Source organism: Tympanuchus pallidicinctus, unplaced genomic scaffold, assembly GCF_026119805.1.
Source record: "Tympanuchus pallidicinctus isolate F22 unplaced genomic scaffold, pur_lepc_1.0 scaffold17, whole genome shotgun sequence".
In the NCBI taxonomy this organism is placed as follows: Eukaryota; Metazoa; Chordata; class Aves; order Galliformes; family Phasianidae; genus Tympanuchus; species Tympanuchus pallidicinctus.
Genome location: NW_026294690.1, coordinates 18975818 through 18993087, shown reverse-complemented (window position 1 = coordinate 18993087; position 17270 = coordinate 18975818). Strand labels below are relative to the sequence as shown.

Here is a 17270-nt window from a genome sequence, read left to right as displayed (position 1 = left end):
CTTCACCTCCAGCAGAGAATAAAAAGAAATGGAACTATCAGTGGAGTAGTATGAATTCGATCCTTATCGTTCCATGCAGATCTTGATGCAATGTGTAAACCTTTCCCTGCGAAGGGTGAAAGGTAAGGAATCTCAAGGATGAAGTTTGCCTCATTTGGTGTAACTTGTAACTACAGCAGAGACAGGAGCAATGTGCTATTAGATAATGGGATCACAGACTGAAATCTTAATTTCTCGCTATGATCAGTGCAGAGTTTGGTTCTGTGAGTTACCTTTTCATTGTGCCCTGAACTGCAGGCTTTGAGAAGCTAAGTGAAGCCATGCAGCTTTTCCAAAAGATAAAATAGGAGGAAATACCTGAAAAAATTTTCAGGTAGAAAATAGCTTGCAAGAGTTGTATCATCCTGTATCATGCTGACTTAAGATGATGATGCCCCTTCATCTGGTTCTGACAAATCTTCAAGACACTCGTTACTCTTGTTGTGCACTCTGTGATCTTTAAAATGTTGCATGCAAGCAATCCTCGAAATTAGTTTCCCTTTTTGTGCTGATCAGATGAACCCAGTTGGCTGCTTATAAGCCACCAAGGAAAGCATGAAGACTTAGGGGTGAAGGAACATAAGGCTAAGGCCTTTTCTTCCTCTGTGTTTTTTATTAACAGCACGTACCTTTTTATTAAATTGGAGATTGCAACACTGAAAGAAAGAAAACCAGCACTGGTTTGATGACTTGCCATTTGAAAACATTGCTTCCAAGAAGAGCAAAGGCTTTGTATGCATTCCTTACCCAATTATTTGGAGTTAAGAGGTAGATGGTAATCCTGGAACTATGCAGAGTTAAAACATTCTTTTTAAAACCTTAATATCTCCCATTGCCCCTAACTGTAGTATTGATGGATGTAGCTTATATCTCTGTTAAAATCTTGCTTTGTTGCAGTGACTTTAACATCCCTTCCTATTCACATGATCTTGTTTTACATCTTCAAACTTTAAAAATAATAATAATAATACTTTCCAGTCTGCTTTTATAACTGATAAATGTAGGATTTTACACTGCCTAGCAGAAGCACCATAAGAAATTGATAAATACTTTGATGTGTCTATTTTGAGCTGTATTATTATACTGGGCCTTTATTTTTAATCTCCTGATGTCAGTAATGCTGCATTAGTTAGACAGCTGACTCACTGTAATCTGCTGGTTGTTTTCAACTGACAGAAATATGCTCCTAACAATTAAATATGCCCTTTAGCACAGGGGAAAGGCAAACCCTGGCTGAATTTATAGATTGTGTAGCTATTCCACATTGTTGCTATAGTTCTGTTTGGCCAACACTGTCAGAACACTTTGTAGAGGTACAAAAGTGGAAGTGGTTTGAGTAGAAATATAACTTGGGTGGTGTGGGCGCAGAGAACAACTCTGAACTGCCTTAATGAGAATTATTAATGAGATGAGTCTCAACATGGCTTTAATATCCCTTGCAACTTCCTGGTTAAATAAAGGACTTGTGGGCAGAACGTAAAAGCAAGTTTTCTGTTTGTATCCCACTTCCTAGTCCGTATTCTCTATGTATGTAGAGAGGTAGGAGGCATGTCTTGAGAGGACTGTACATCTTCTAATAGATAAAAATATTTGATAGGAAAATAATAGAATGGCTTCACAGTTTGTTTCTGTTGTCTAGAAATGTTCCTTCCTATAAAGATAAATGGAAATACCAATGATCTAGACTGACATTTCATCTTTCTTGCATGCATAAGGAAATAAATCATTATGTTTCTTTTATTGAAAACAAGCCTATTATCTTGATCTGTGAAACTCTGAAGCTATCAAGATGTCTTATGCAATGAGCAGAGTGAATTGGTTGCAAGGATGGAGAACGGGGCTGTCTCGTTAAGTGTTTGCTAATTTCTGAGATGTGACAAATAACCTTACCCTTTATTGCTCTCCTTGTTTTTATTTGGAACTCATAACAAGGGAATATTTCTGATTCAGGCTCTGGTTCTTAGAGGCTATTTGTTGTCGCTGTTTTTTTGTTGCTGTTGGTGATGGTTCTTTTTCTGCCACAGTTTAAAAAAAAAAAAAAATTAAACCTTTGAAATCGTAAGAGTTTGGGAAGTGAGTGGGAATGAGGCATCAGTATTCAAATGCTCAAAACCTGTTGTTGTTCTTAAAATCTGTCTTCAGGCAGCAAAAAATTAAGCAATATTGTTTTTCTTGATAGGGGAAGATCCTGAAGAGCATCACTCAGCTGCAGCCCTTGGAGAAGCCCAGGTTCTCGAACCAGGAACTCCTGATGGCAAAAGTGACCCTCGTTCCCCAGAGGAAGGGCAGGGCTCGGTCTCCCTTGCTTTCTCAGAGTCATCTGGATCATCGAGCAGGTCAGCACAGGAGAGCCTGTTCTCATCGCTTTGTACTCTGTTAGAGCAACTGGAGGAACTTTGGCACCAGTACTGGGCCTTTTGTATCTATACTTCGTATCATAGAATGGCCTGTGTTGAAAAGGACCATAGTGATCATCTAGTTCCTTCCTGCCTCAGGCAGGGTTGCTAACCACCAGGCCAGGCTGCCCAGAGCCATGGAAGGTGATCCTCAGCCGTGTTACTCATTCCTTCTCTTCCATGTTTCTGGCTGTGCAGTTGCTCGAGGGATGCAGCTGAAATGCATTCAGATTCACTTAATAGTTTACTAATGGCTTGATAGAGGCACTGTAGTGGAAACGTTCCTTTTTGTGCAGAAAAGTGAATGAAATGGCTGCTGGACCAGGAGGATGTTTGATGTTTCTCTCTTACTGCATCATCTTCCCTTTTGTTTGAGGATTTATTTGAAGAGGTTCAAAAACTGATATAGCCTAAATCTTTTAATGGCTCTTTGAGCCAAGTATTGCTCTGAGAAATAGAATTTAAATGACCCATTACTTGCAGGCAGGGATAGAATGTCACTGAACCTTGAAGTCCTGACATCCATTTACTTTTCTTTCTTAATTCATTTAGTTTTGCTTACTGAAATGGCTTTATTTGGTCACAGGAAATGAAGCATCAAGGAAGGTTTTATAAATGTGAAGCTTTAAGTTTTTGGTTCCTCAGCGCTGGTGTTATTGAAAAGACTCAGCAGTTACTGAGACCTAACTACATAGTTTTTAAAGATAGTTTGTGTCTGTTGAAAACACGTGCTTCACAGATCACAACTTGCTAGGTACTGCTCTATCGATTGATGAAGATGACTGATGCTAAGATAAACATCTTTTTCAGTACTGGGTGCTGTAGGCCCAGCTTCTAGGGGAAAAGGGAAAGTAGTTGAAAGATGGGATAACTGTTGTTTGGTACAAACCCTGGCCTGCACCTTGTTTGGTGCAGCAGAGAGCAGAGTCCTGTGCTGGCAGGACTGGCACCCTGAGAGCATCTCCATGTCTGTGCTGCTTGGGTGCAGCAGCTTCCTGGAGCTGCTCCATGCAGGACCTGCTCTGAAGGATGGCTCAGCTGGGAGGAGCAACTTCTGGGCCCTTGCTTGGAGGGAAGGATCTGGCTGTGGTGCTTTGTCCCACAGGCTGGTTTCATGTGCTGAAACCTCAACTTTGCAATGGGCAGCTGTGGCACTGGCTGTTGTGCTGCTGATGGGAGCTGTGTGGTGGCTGGGCCGTGCTTTGGCTGTGTAGCAGCAGTGGATGGGAGCCCAGGCAGAAGCTCTCCAGACCCAGGTGTCGTGCTGGACACGTGCAAATGGTACGTGGAGCTGCTTCCTTCACTGGGTCTGCAAGGCACCTGCCCTAGGGCTCTGATTTCAGCTGCACAAAATAAATGCCCTTCACTCGATCCTATCCAGAATTTGAATGAGATGTTCCCGTTTCATTCTTTTTTTTTTCTTCTTTTTTCTTGCTTGCAAGCTCACCTTTTAGCATTAAGGACCCTAGAAAATCTAGAATTTTCATGACAGAGTGAGAAAGTTTTCCTTTTATTAGCTCATCCAAGGAGTCACTAAATCTGCTCTGCTGCTAACTTGGTATATAAATGATGTCCTGAGTGATCCTCCTGTGGCCTTTGGCATCACAGTTACATTTTTGTTCTTTACCTTTCTCTGTCTGCAGACTTATGTTTATTATTCTCAAGTCTGGGTGAGAGTGTGTTGAAGAGACTGTTGGCTGCAGGGTATCAGTGTGCCACTGCTGCTGATGGTTTGAATGTGCTCTCATAAGGCAAGTTGGCAGATTTTGTTGGAAAGTGCACATCTGTTTGCGTCATGTCTGGCTGAGGACAAAGCTGTTTATTCCTTCTTTTCATGTATTTGCTCTCTCCAAATGAAGTATTTCCATAGATTTCTTGACTCAAACACAGGATCTCACAGCTGTAAAGACCATTCAGTGTGCCTCAGATATTTGGACCTCTTTGAAAAGCCAAATGTAAGCCAACAAACACACTTACTAGCTCTTTGTGGCTAATTCTTTGCTTCAACTCCTATGGCACAGAATTGCTTTTTCAGAATCTCTCTGGGACTTTTCTCTTTGCTTTCCTACTTTGTGCATACTCTCTGGTTTGTATGTGCAATGTGTTTATATTTAAGTTTAGTGCAGTTTGCATAACCTTAAAAGTTAGCTTCTGTGTTGGTCAAGAAGTTCAGTGCAGTAGTGCTGTGGTTGTGTTTATTTTTCCTTTCTTTTCTGCATTAAACTCAGCTGACCTGCTGCTGGGCTCTGTGGTGTGCCTGACCATCATGGACTGTAGGTGCTCATCCTTTATAACATGGCATCTTGTTTTTTTTAGTATATATTTGGCTGAAATAGAGACGAGAATAGCAGCGATGAGGCAGGGAAGCCTGGCTGGATGCTGTGTGATGCATGGCCACTGCTGTTTGGCTGCAGTGTGCGCCTTGGGCCAGGCTCATCCTTCTTGCACTGCTTTGCCTGTGGCTCTGAGCAGCAGCTCTGGGAGCAATGTGCCTTTTGGCTGCACTGTGTGTGTTGGGCTGTGCCTCGCACCCACGCTGTGCTGTTGACATCATCCGGGTCCATTTTAATTAGTAGCATTAGGTCGTGATTTTCAGAGGTTGTGGAAAAACAGTCATATAAACTGCATGAAAGAAAGATGTGTTGTGTCAGTCTCTGGCTGCCATGGAGTTAATGTTCTGTGAAGTGCAGTGAGAACAAAAGAAGAATGATTTAGAGTGGGGGTGGTCTGTAGCATTGTGCTTTTTCATCAAGATACGATTTTCTGAGACTCGCATTTTCTTTCTGATAATAAGAGGATATCCTCTGACAAGGGGGAACTTATTTCACATTGAAATGTCAAAACTTGAAATATATTTGGGAGTCCAAATCTGCGTGCTGTACTTTTAAGCACAGAGAGAGCACTTTTCTATGGAGGCCCGATGCTGTGATGCATTAAAAGACAATTTGGATGTTGGGCAGTGTATGGAACACAGCTGAACAGTCACAGAGGCACAGAGCTGACGTCGTTGTTCTATTAATGACACTGCAGTGGACATTAGAACTTCTACGCCTTTTCAATCCAATACCAGTAGTTAAAGTTCTGCTTTGTACAACTAAGGGAGCAGTCAGACCATACAACATATCTGTACGTCTGTAGCGATCCTGACAGTGCAGATGTTATTCAGCAGTCACTGCTGTATGTGAGGACAGGAGAACTCTACTGGAGGAAAGGTATCAGCCAGACGTGGAGGTGGTAGCATCGACCCGAGCGTGTTTGGTCTTTCCAGAAATGGATGATCCCACCAATGAAGCAAAACGCTCCTAATAGATAAACAGCAGAACAAAGCCCTGACTCTTAAAGGATATTTTTCAAAGCTGTGAAGTCATTCATAAAGCTTTCATGGAACTTCAGTTCTCTATATAAATAGTCTCACTGCGTTCTTTTACTTTCTGGGACGGAAGCCAAGCTTTATGCAAGAGTTCAAACAATAGAAAAATTATAAAAGAAACTAGGTGGGACAGTGATAAGACAGTTAACGAACCACACAGAGGAAATATTTTATTAAAAGTACTCTATAAAACTGAGATAACATTCAGTCATTTAAACAAATTATTTCGCTTTAAAACTGCTGTTAGAAGAGAGCATCAGTTCTTAGGAGCAGAGTGGAGGACTCTCAGCACAGGCAATACATCTTTGGCCTCGTCTAACGATGTTATATTGTACAGCGAAACAGGGTGATTTAATTCTGAAACACTGACTGAAAGTGCTGTACCTGCAGCCTGTGTAAATCTCTGCCTCTGGGATACACAGAGCTGCTGCAGCTCTGCCAGCTGAGCTCCTTGCCTAAGTCAGGGCTCTCGTTGGCACTCAGTGGGGCTCCTTGGCGCTGCGCTTGGCAGCTATTGATCAGGATGAAGGTCTGCATGTAGCCAGTCGCTTGCTTTGGCTTTAGCTGCTTTGCAGTAGTTGAGGTTTAGGTCATCAGCTGGAGAAGGCGTCGTGTGCAGGCCGGAGCAGCATCCCCTGCAGACCTCTCACAGACGTGGCTTTGCTGGAGCTGGCAGCACAGGGCGGCTGCAGAGCTGAGAGGGCCTTCCTGGCACTGCAGGCTGGGATAACCAGAGTGCTGTCCTGGTCCTGGGGCTGACTGTCTCTGGCTCGAGGCAGCGTGCGAGAGCTGTTTTCAGTGGGGGAATAGCTGTCTTTTTTCAGTTCTGTTGTTCAGTTTTGAGTTAATCTTGTGCTGCTGTGGGCCAGAGAAGGTGAGCGTCAAGTGTTAGATGGGAGCATTCTATCTTTGATTTTTTTGGCTTCAAATGTGAGTCCGTTGCATAAGGATGCTGCTGCTTCTCTGCTAATTCATACCTTTGTTCCAACAATTGCGAACTGTGATGTATGGGCACAGAGCTGCAAGGGCTGTAGGTGGAGTCCTGGGGAGGCCATTGACAAAGGAACAGCTGCTGGCCTCTGGTTTGTGCAGGGTATGGTGCCTGCATAGGATAGCTGTCAGGACATCAGACACAGCTGTGGATTGGGCACCTTTGAGTCCTGAAAACAGACGTGAAGGCACCAGCACTCTGCATTGCCTTGGCTGCCTGACACCCTGCACACTATGGCTGTCCGTCGCAGGCAGGCTGGAGTTTGGAATGGGAGCAGGAAGCAGGGCAGAAAGGTACAGAAAAATACTTCTCCTCGGTCCCTGTGGCTGGGCATTCACCTTCAAACAGAGCTGGTGACATGAGAGAGCCTGCAGTTGGCACCAACAGCGAGAACTGCTCCATGCACGTGCTGGAGTGCAGGGCAGGACAGGCTGATGAAAGGGCTCTGCTTGCTGAGCAGCCAAGAGGGAACTTAATCTGCCATAAAGCAAACAGAGACGTTTGCTCCTTTCATTTTTAGAATGAGACATGTTATTCGCACTTGTCGGCTTTCTTCTCTCTATTTTAAGGTGATGTGTTTATCTTTAAAAGGCAAAACCAAACCAAAGCCTCACTAACAAAGGGAGAGCAGGTGTAAAATCCAGCTGATGATCAAGGAAGGAGCAGTTCGCTGGTTATGGCCTGAAAGTGCCCCAAGGCAGCTGACCCTCAGCCTGCAGTGGGTGCTGCAGCCAAACCCTTTGTGCCCTCACTGCGCTCCTCAGCTCTCTGCACCACAAGCATTTACATCTCAGGGCATTGCTGGTTTTGCTGTGGATTTACTCATCTGGAGTTCTCAATGCAAGATAGGAAGAATAATCTTTATTAAGGGGAAGGACAGTAGAGCTCTTGCAGGAAATTGTCTTGGATTTGGAGTCCAAGTGAAGCCTGAAGATGTGTTGTGCCTTGCCTGGCCTTGCTGTGCCTGCCGGCTGGGAAGGCAGAAGGAATGAGCAAAACTGTATGCTGAGTTCTGTTTGGCCTCAGTAAGTTAAAATCTGTAAAACCAGCATGCAGAATGAGGTAGCTGTTTCTTCTCAATTCATTTTCTTCAGTTTAAGTGCAGGTTGTTCAACAATAAGGAGATATTGGAAGCTTTCTGTGAGGAAAAGCAAAATTATTTAAAATTTTGAACTCAGTTGGTCAGCATTCCTTTTGGCTTCATATTCAGCGTTTCAATAAAGAGCTGAAAAATGTTTTTTGATAATTGTTTTGCAGCTATCCATTTAGAGTTGTTTTTCCCCCCCACATGTGGAAAATAGTACAAAGCATGGAGTTGCTGCAGCTCAGTGTCAGGAGATGGCTCGATCTTTGTTTAAGAAGCTGATGTTTAGCACAAACTAGACATGGGGAGCAATCTAGTGGGCAACTGCCTTGGAATGATGGACGTGTTGGAAGAAGTGCTGGAGAAAAGGGCAGTTTGGCCGCAGCTGGGAATCCCAGCCCTGCAGGCTGTCTGTGGGCTCAGGTGTGATGTCCTTCATCACTCAGCACAGTGGAAGTGCAGGGGTTGACCTGGGTCGTGGGGGGCTCGGACCACTCTCGTGCTGATATCCCGTTCTCCTCCACAGGCACGCTCTGAGGTGGTAACTCCAGTACATTTTGTGCCTGGTTTCAAAATAGTGTGGTAGGCATAAACTTTGAAATATGCATGCAAATTATGAACTTTCATTACTGTGCTGAGTGCTAGCCAAATCTTTTCACTTATACTGTTTTGCTTGTGACAAACAGTTGATTAATGATAATAAGAATATATTTTTCAGGGCAATAAAGTACATGGTGTTCAGTCGTCAAACCTGTTCTTTTTCTATTTTAGGGAGCCAAACGCTAAAATCTCCCTGCTTCTTTTAATGTAACTGGAGCATCAGGGCAGGATTCAGAAGTATGATAACTCATTCCCTGGGAATCCAGCCTGTGTGCTGAAGATGAATTCTTGACAGAGTGCAAATTTTGGGAGTAAAAAATAAACCTGCTAGACTTCCCAACTTTCCCTGTCACCATCCTTGTTACAGTGTGCTTTCCTGTGTTTTTGCTTTGAGTATTTCATGTCATCTTTAATAGTGCAGTAAGAAATGCCTGGGCATGTGGGGTTCCCTGATGTTCCCTCCAAGCACCCACGTGTGGTGCTGGGGTTTGGGCTGCTCTCACTCCTCCAGGTGCTGTGCGTGGTGGGATTGGTAACTGGTGCAGGGATGAAACGTTGTTCCCTATACATGTAGTCACTGCTTTTAATTTTAGTTGCCTTTATCTCCAAATTAAAGCTGCTCTGTTGAGTAATGCTTGTAATTAGATAAATTTATTCAGCAGTTCATAAAAATTCCTCGGGAACCACAGATGAGTTTCTAAAACTGCACACACAGCTTCAAAGTCCAGTTTGTTTCGGAATAATGTTCTGCATGTGGCAGCAGTGCTTTGTGTGTGTTTTCCCTTTTTTGAACTCCTCTGTGCCAGTGGTGTTTTTCTCCTATCCGTGGTGCCGCAGTCACTGTGCTGCTCCTTTGGCCCTGGTGAGGAATGGGAGGTGGGGGGAGACTGGCTGGGAAAGGGAGAAGGAATCCTGCCCACCATTTATTCATTTTCTCAAAAAAAGGAACCTTCTGGGCTTTGGTGGAAATGATTCCCCATTGCTGGTGCTGTGTGTAAGGTCTGTCTCGTTTACAAGCTCTGCTGCCAGAATTAATCACTTTGTTTGGAGACCTTTGGCGTGAGCATTGTTAAAATAATGGACGTGTGTTTTGCTTTTCCCTTCAGCTCCAGTTCAGACATCTTGAGAGATCTGGAAGCTGAGATTTGTTCGGTGCCCTCTGACAGGTAGGTAGAAACAGACGGGGGGAAAAGTACTTGAGGCTGATTTGTAGGCTCTTCTGGTTTGCTGAATCCTACATGTTTTCTGCAAGAGAGGCAAATGCCATTAAAGCATCAGGTTTGGTGAGAACCTCCACAGTTATTGGGGGCAAAACTTCTACAGTGTTGTTGGTTTGCTGGAAAATAATGCATGGGTGCTCCTAGAATCCCCAGATGAGTGGCTGAAAATCATTGTTCCAAAGTGTACATTGAGTATGGATGTATACTTAAACAAAAAACCAATAAAACAAACACAGAGTTTTATGGGAAAACAAGAGACTAAATACAATAGAAAATTAGTGTTAGGTTGTTGCCAGTCCTCACCTGTATCTCTGTGTCTAATTGAACGTCCTGGAATTGCAGCATTTGCTTTGGTTGACTTCTGTTAGGAGACAGAAAAGCACATTCTTGTTTCTAGAATCCTAATGTCATCTTTTCAAAGAACAAAAATCCCCTTCTGTTATTGGTAAGATTTAAAGTTTGTGTCTGGCTGTGCAAGGTGTTCTGTAAAGGAATGCTGCAAAATCATCCAGTGATTCCTGAAGAAAAGCAGTGAAATGCATGAAGGTGGAGAGCAAATGTTGGACTATCTGGGGATGCTGGGGCTGTGCAGGTATAGTGAGATTTACAGCAGTGCAGTGTTAGATGAACTGAAAAGCTGTGTAGGTATCGTACAAAGAAACAGGAATGAAGACTGATTGCATCTGTGACTTCTTGCATGCGTTAGCAAACTGAGTTCATTAGTGCAAGAAGAAATAGGAATGTCAAGTGTGGAAGCTGGATTCCCTAATGGGGCGTTTCTCTTTAGCAGTATTGGATGTTAATGTTAGTTATAATATATCCAGAGCAAAAATAATTTGTTACTTTGATGGTTTCCTTCACTCAGAAAATCTCAGTCTTTTGGTTGTTTTATTTGCGTGGTACCAAGTTTTGGCCAGGTTGGCAAGTGCACAAGAATATTAATTAAGTCAGGTCTGTGCATTTCATTACAGCTATATTGCTCTTCATTGCAGAATTGTGTCCTGCTGTTTGCAGCAGGGGAGAGCTTTGCTTTGGTAAGCTCAGTACCTGTGAAGGCACAGGCCAGCACAAAAACATTTCATAACCAGCACAGATTTTTGGTTTTGGGGCTGAGCATCTCTCTGTTTTTGTTATGGCTGATGATTGGGTATTTGCAAAGCAAGTGATATGGAAATTTCAGCTTTTGACATATTTCAGTACATAAGATAACTAACATTATGCTTTGGAAATAATTTAGGATGGCCTGTATTTGGCCTAGGTTCAAAAATGTCAATTTCTTGGTGAAGGGAACACTTCTAAATAGTGCTGTGTCCAGACTTCTGCATCCTTTTATATCCGTAATTCCACATGACATTATTTGGTATTTGGGCATGAGGGCTGAAAACATTGCTGTGTGCAGCCCTAGAGGATCTCACTTTAGAGATGGGCACTATGCTGAGGACAGGTCTAGCTATGAAATTCAGTGGGCTTCTCTCAGGACAAGACTGCAGAAGAGTCTCTGTTCAGAGATGGATGTGATGAGGGAGAATACATTTGTCTACGCTAACAATATAAGTCCATATGATTGCTCTTCTGCAGGATTTCTGTGTTAACTGAAATGGAGGAAATAGTTCTTCACGAGCATTACTTGCTTTTGCCAAATGTGATTTTTCAGTACTTTTAAAACTATGTCGTCTGTTTCATGTTTCTCACAGATGGGATTCACAAGATTTAGGGTCTCTTGTGTCTCTGGAAGGGTTAAGCTCAAGCTGAAGCTCCGGGGGAAGCAGTCTGCAGGGGCTGCTCAGCAGTCAGATGGTCACTGGTTCTGGTTGACTGTGGCTGGGGAATGTGCTCCTGGGGGCAGGGAAGCAGAGCACTGTGCAGTGGGGCAGGGAGCAGCTGTGTGTGCTGCCAGCTGCACCATGGGCTGCTGTGGTGAGCTGCAGGTTTCTTATGGTTTCACAGTGCAAGTCTCTAAAAGAGAATTTAATGCTATTGAAAAAAGAAAAGCTTCAAACTTTCAAACTTGTGCGGATGCTTTGCTCTCCCTAAGCAGGTGAGGAGGTGGCAGCAGTGATGTGGTGTATTTGGACCTCAGCGTCCGTGCCTGCAGTTCCCAAAGCAGCCTTCCCAGTGCTTAGCGTCAGGCTGAGGTTGAGCAGAGCAGCTCTGCCTGCAGCACATCTCAAGGTGTTGGAAAAGCTGAACTGCAGCATGCTGTGCCTTTTGGAGATAGTGATCTGCTGAGCCTTAATTTCCATGATAGATCTAATAAAGAAGCAATAAATATTCATATTCTGCGTTTAGGGTGGATTGTCTATTTTATGAAGCGCTTAATGAAAATTGAGGCATTACTTAAATTCCCTGGAGTCATCTTTCATCTCTGCTAATTGTCTTATTTTGACACAAAGAGATTAGACAGTAACACTCAAAAAATAAACCCGAGTATTTTTCTGTGGCATACTTGCCATTTGTTTGTGACAGTGCACGGATGGAGCAGATTTGGGATATTTTAGTGGCAATTTGCTGCATATTTTTAGCAAAACATCATTCCATTCCTGAAACTAACTTAAGCACAATTTAAGCATTCTCTGAGCTCTCAAAATTTTTTTCCTTGCTTTTCATATCCTCTGTTAAGTAACAAATCCATTTGCTGTGGTATAATGCTATTGGGACTACATAAATTCATATTACTCTATCTGATGAAATTGAGGCAGCGTTTCAGGCTCTCAGTAACCTCTTGGTGACCATTTAATGAAAGCCTTATGGTTCCGTGATGCGTGTGGCAAGTAGTGTGCGAGTGCTGAGCTGCAGGGGTTGCTCAGCTCTGTGGGAAGCATCGGATCTGAAGGCCTAGAAATTGGTGTGAGTTTGATGAAAGGCTTCTGTGGTGACTTCACCATTCACACCTTAGCTAAGTTCTGCTGGAGAGCTGGCAGTGAGATTTTAGGGAGTAAGCTGGTGGATGTATTTCCTGTAGGAGTGCAATGTGAGGCTTTAATCCTTCAGACTCAGTTTCTGATGAAGCAAGCATCTTTGTGCAGGTATGCATTAGCAGCAGGGCCATGGACATTTGAATTGCATGTGTCCTGCTGTGGGATGCAGTTATGTACCTGAACTCATCTGTTCCCTTCAGGGTTTTGCTGGCATCCAGGGTTATACAAATGTCAATGGCTTTGCAGAGTCGTGGCTTGAGAAGCATTTAATAACGTACTGACAGAGACCCTGTGTGCAGAAGTTGCCTTATTAGACAAAACCTCTAAGCAATGATTGCTTGTTTACCAGGGTATCTTTGGATGGCATTGTCTTTCTTTCCAGTTTCAGTGCTGTTTCCGTGCAGTGATTGCACTGCAGTGCTTTCTCAGCAATGCTACTTGTTCTGTATGCAAAGGTGTACGTGGGCAGTTGAGTTGGAAACAGGTTTTAGAGTCCCCAGGTTTCACCCAGCCCTGTGCTGACCCTGCATCCCATCTGCTGACAAGTGAAGCTGTTGCTTAGAAAGCATTAGTTCTAAGCTTATTTATTTCTGCAGGGTTTGGGAAGGCAGACTGTAGGAGTGTAGCACTGGGTACTGCAGCAAGTCGCAGAGCCGTTGTGTGGCACTGCTTTGTGTTGCTCAGTGTTCCCAGGGCTCCACCATTCTGTTCTCCTAAACCTGCATAATGGTGGCTCCTGCGAGCAGCGCCAGCTGAGACAGAGGGCACTGTGTGTGCAGGCTGGCTGCAATCAGCTGGTCTGGGGTGGTTTCTGTGACCAATGCCATCTCTGGAGTAGTGCTAGCTCTAGGTTGCTGTAAGTCACTTTGTCAACCTCTATTGTTATTTTTCTGAGTTTTCTTGGTGGGTTTTTATTTGAATTTACTTAGAAAATAGTTAATCGCTCTCTTAATTCAATGCTAACTTTAGTGTTTGTAACCTATCTTCAGTTCAGTGAAACAAAGGTAGAAAACATGAAGCTTCCTTATAAAACAAAATCTGGACAAGGATGACGCAGAAGTGATGTCTGCTGGGTTATCTGAGAGTGGTGACATCCTTCCGTGTGTAGGCACTATGTGTGAGTAAAAAGCAAAACCCGTTGTTTTCAAGAGCTTCAGGCTTAGAGGTAATTATTTTGTTATTGGGTGTTTGGTGTTGAAGACATGGGAGGTTCTGCAGAGGGTTCATCATAGCCTTTGGGGATGTTAGGACATGCTTTGTGATAGTGTTGTCCAGATGTAGTAGGTAAATGAAGCTCGGGCTCACTGTGGAGCCCATAATCTGAAGCGCACAAAGTCAGTGAAGAAAATGGAAAGCAATACCAAGAGGCTCGAAGGATAATTGAGTAGCAAATCAAATGAGCAATCATAGTAGAAAATCCAATTGCTTGGCTGCCAGTGCGGCCGTGCTGCTTGTCGGAGCTGCTCGCGAGCAGAGCAGCAGGGAATCGTGCCATCGGCTCTGCTGTGCTCTGCAGTGCGGCTGCGTTGCGCTGGGCAGGAGGAAGCATGGGGAGCTGCTGGAGGCTCTGGGTGCACGTTGTTCCTGATCCGTGCGTGTGCTCCTTGCTGCTGCCAACAGGGAAACGACTGCAGCGTTCGAGTTCCTTAGAATCACGAGGTTGGAAAGGACCTACGAGAGCACCTGGTTGAAACCATGCTCCTGTCACCATCGCTACCCACTGAGCTACTGAGCTGTGTCTCATAGCACCTCATCCAGACTCTTATCCAGATTTCATCTTATTTCCAGTTGTGAATTTCCTGTTTAAGCTGAGTGAATAGTCCCCGTAGGGTAGATTCATCCTAGCAAACGGCTTTTGAAAAAATGTGTTTATGAAGAATGTTTAATTAGTAATGGCTGTTGATGGGCAGAGCAGTATCTTTCACGTTGACTCTATGTGTGTTCCAAGCTCAAAGCAGGTTGATGGAAATTAGCTGTATAATTTAAATAAGGCTAGCTTAACTTTTTTTTTTTTCCCCCTTTAAAATTAACTGTAACTGAAATGAAATCACTTCTTTGAGCTTCCAGTGACATTCTTTGTCCGTAATGGGAAGAGCCTCAGGTGAAGGGTTGCAGCTGGAAGGTGGGAGCCCCACGTGTTGTCCTGGTGGGACAGCCACCCCACAGCTGCTGTCCCTCCTCTTGGTGGCTGTGCTGTGCACGACTGTTCCATGCACACCTTTGCTGATGTCACGTGAGTGTGCCAGCACTGGAGGCTGTGGGTGAAGTACTGGGAAGGCTGTTTTTCCTTCATCTCAGTTCCAGGACAGAGCTGGGCAGTGCTGGACGTGTCTGTGCCCATGGGGTTTGTGGGTACTGCTACCCTCAGGCACGGGGATGGAGCGTGTTTCTGTTCATGCCCCAGAGGGATTGTGTGCTGTGGGTACTGTGCACCCAGTGCCTGCTGTGCCTTTGTACAGCCTTCAGCATCTGCCTGTTCAGAGCACCTTGGAAACTCTTTTTTCCGCTTTTTTTTCCAGCAACTGTCTTCTGGACCTGAGAACTAGCAAGAGGAAGGCGTGCCAGTCCCAGCTGCCAGGAGGGGATCGACTGCTTCCCAGGAGCAAGAGGAAGAAGAGCTGATGCTGTGGGGCCACTGGGCTTAGGTAGTGCAGAAGGCTTAAGGCTGAGAAGTGCTTCTTAGACTTCTCCTGCTTGCAGTGTATCAGCGTACTTAATAAGGTGTTGAATTCTTGCATAACTGCCAATCAGGCTGCCTTAAAATAACCAAGTGAGTGCACAGGCACTTGTGTTTGCAGCACTGTGCCCCATAACTGTAATGCTGCTGGGGTGCTGGGTGAGCCCTCCTGCAGCCAAGCAGTGGTTCTGTGTGGCGCTGCAGCCCTGCCCTGCTCACATGTGCAGTGCCTGCAGTGTGGGCTTTGCAGGCTGTGGTTGCATGGAAACCCTTCCCCCCTTTGAGCACCACACTAGAAGGGCAATAGATTTGTTTGATTTGGTGTAATTTGGTTTTCTGCTAGTGAAATAAACTGTAAACTCAAACTGCAGAAATGCGCTGGTTTTGAATACATCCTTGGAAGCATGTTCATTAGCAGGTGTTGCTATTTCAGCTTTGTATTATAGCTGAAATAAATTGGAAGGTTTGAGCCTTCTGCCCTTTAAAATAAATAAGCAGGTGGGAGCAGCACTGTGCTTCTGGAAGTGCTCCATGTAGTGTGGAAGCGAGAGGTGACTGGAAGAACTGTGCCTGTGGCAAGTGAGGGGTAATGCCTCTGTGGGGTGGAGGAGATGCAGAGGGAAAAATAGGGAGCAGATTTTTTTTGTTTGGTTGGCTGTCAGTAAGACCATGCCTTCTGAAAGAGAGCAAATATTGACTTATGCTTTTAGGGCCACCTTTAAATCATAGTAATCCATGATGAACAGAAAAATACTGTGTGCACTTTGCCAGAGAAGAGTAGGAATGTATGTAATGGTCAGTGTCAGACTCACTGCAGCAGGTCAGCTTCCATCCTCTGCTGTGCATCCCAGATCTTTATCATTATGGTTTGATTGTATTTGAGTTAACAGTAATTCATTTTCTTGGTGATATTCACTGTCATGCACAAAATATCCTCAAAAAACTCTTGTGAGTAACACTGGGACACACGCTGTGAGCTGTGGCACTGAGGAGAGCTGTGAACACTCCTCTGGCAGGAGCTAAAGGGCTGTGCCTTCTGGCCTATGTTCTGCAGAGCTGTGCTGGTGTGGAACTCTGGTTCTGATGCAGTGTAAGTGCATCATAGCTCAGGATGAGTCAAAACCTTTCCCCAGCTAGCACTGGTGCAAGGTGGGTGCTTGAAGTTATAGCATCGCTCTCTTGGTTTTAAGTGCAATGGCAACCTGAGCAGTTGGGCTGCAGTGCTGGCCATCTGCTGAGCCCAGCTGTGGCAGTGCATCTGAGTGCTGTGTGCTGCACAAGGGCTGCAACTCCGCTGAGTCAGCAGGGAAGCAGCCCCGGGGGGAGCTTTGCTCATTAATGCCTGTGTGACTGTATTGATAGCTGAGGCTTTTTGTTGGCTTTGAAGCCAGATGCTGCTTGCGGAGTTACATTTGTAGTTGATGGCAATAAATCCTGACTTGAGCAGAAAATATACTTCCATTTCCAGAGGGGATAAATAGTCTTAATTCATTAAGTGAGTTGGGGCTGGAGAGTACTCAAAAAAATCAATAGAGAAGGGGAGTGAGGCAGGGCGAGGTGCCAGGCACTGTGCTTGCCTTTCTGTTCTGCTGGGGAGCAGGGGGCTGGCATGGGATGCTGGGCAGTACGGCAGGGCCAGCTGTTTGCAACCAACCTGCTGACCAAAGGGAATTCATTAGTAACAAATGTTACTTGGTCGCATTAAAACCTGCAGAGCTGTGTGTGAGCCCAGCTCCCGTGGGTGGGTGCTGCTCTGCGTGGTCACTGCCAGCCCTGCAGTGTGTGTCCCCTTGTGTGAGAGCAATGTGGTGAAGAACCACGTCTTCAAAAGGTGAATGTCCTGAGTGTGGCACAAGCTGAAGCTTTGGGAATTTGTCTTCCTTCCGCAGTCCTTTGTTCAAACACAGTACCTCCAAGCAGGAAAGCTGAGTGTGATCCTCCTCAGCTGAGTATCTGAGGACTCCTTCCTACATGC

General features: G+C 44.7%; 1 protein-coding gene across 1 annotated transcript in view; it reads left to right on the top strand.

Annotated features, from left to right (window-relative positions):
* Positions 1-15669, top strand: part of RAD18 (RAD18 E3 ubiquitin protein ligase) — a 34795-nt gene extending 19126 nt beyond the window's left edge. Inside the window, exons 11-13 of the mRNA XM_052678728.1 lie at positions 2219-2375; positions 9587-9646; positions 15138-15669. Of these exons, the coding sequence (XP_052534688.1) occupies positions 2219-2375; positions 9587-9646; positions 15138-15240 (320 nt within the window). The 3' untranslated portion in view covers positions 15241-15669. The remainder of the gene's footprint in view (positions 1-2218; positions 2376-9586; positions 9647-15137) is intronic.
* The last annotated feature ends 1601 nt before the right edge of the window (positions 15670-17270 follow it).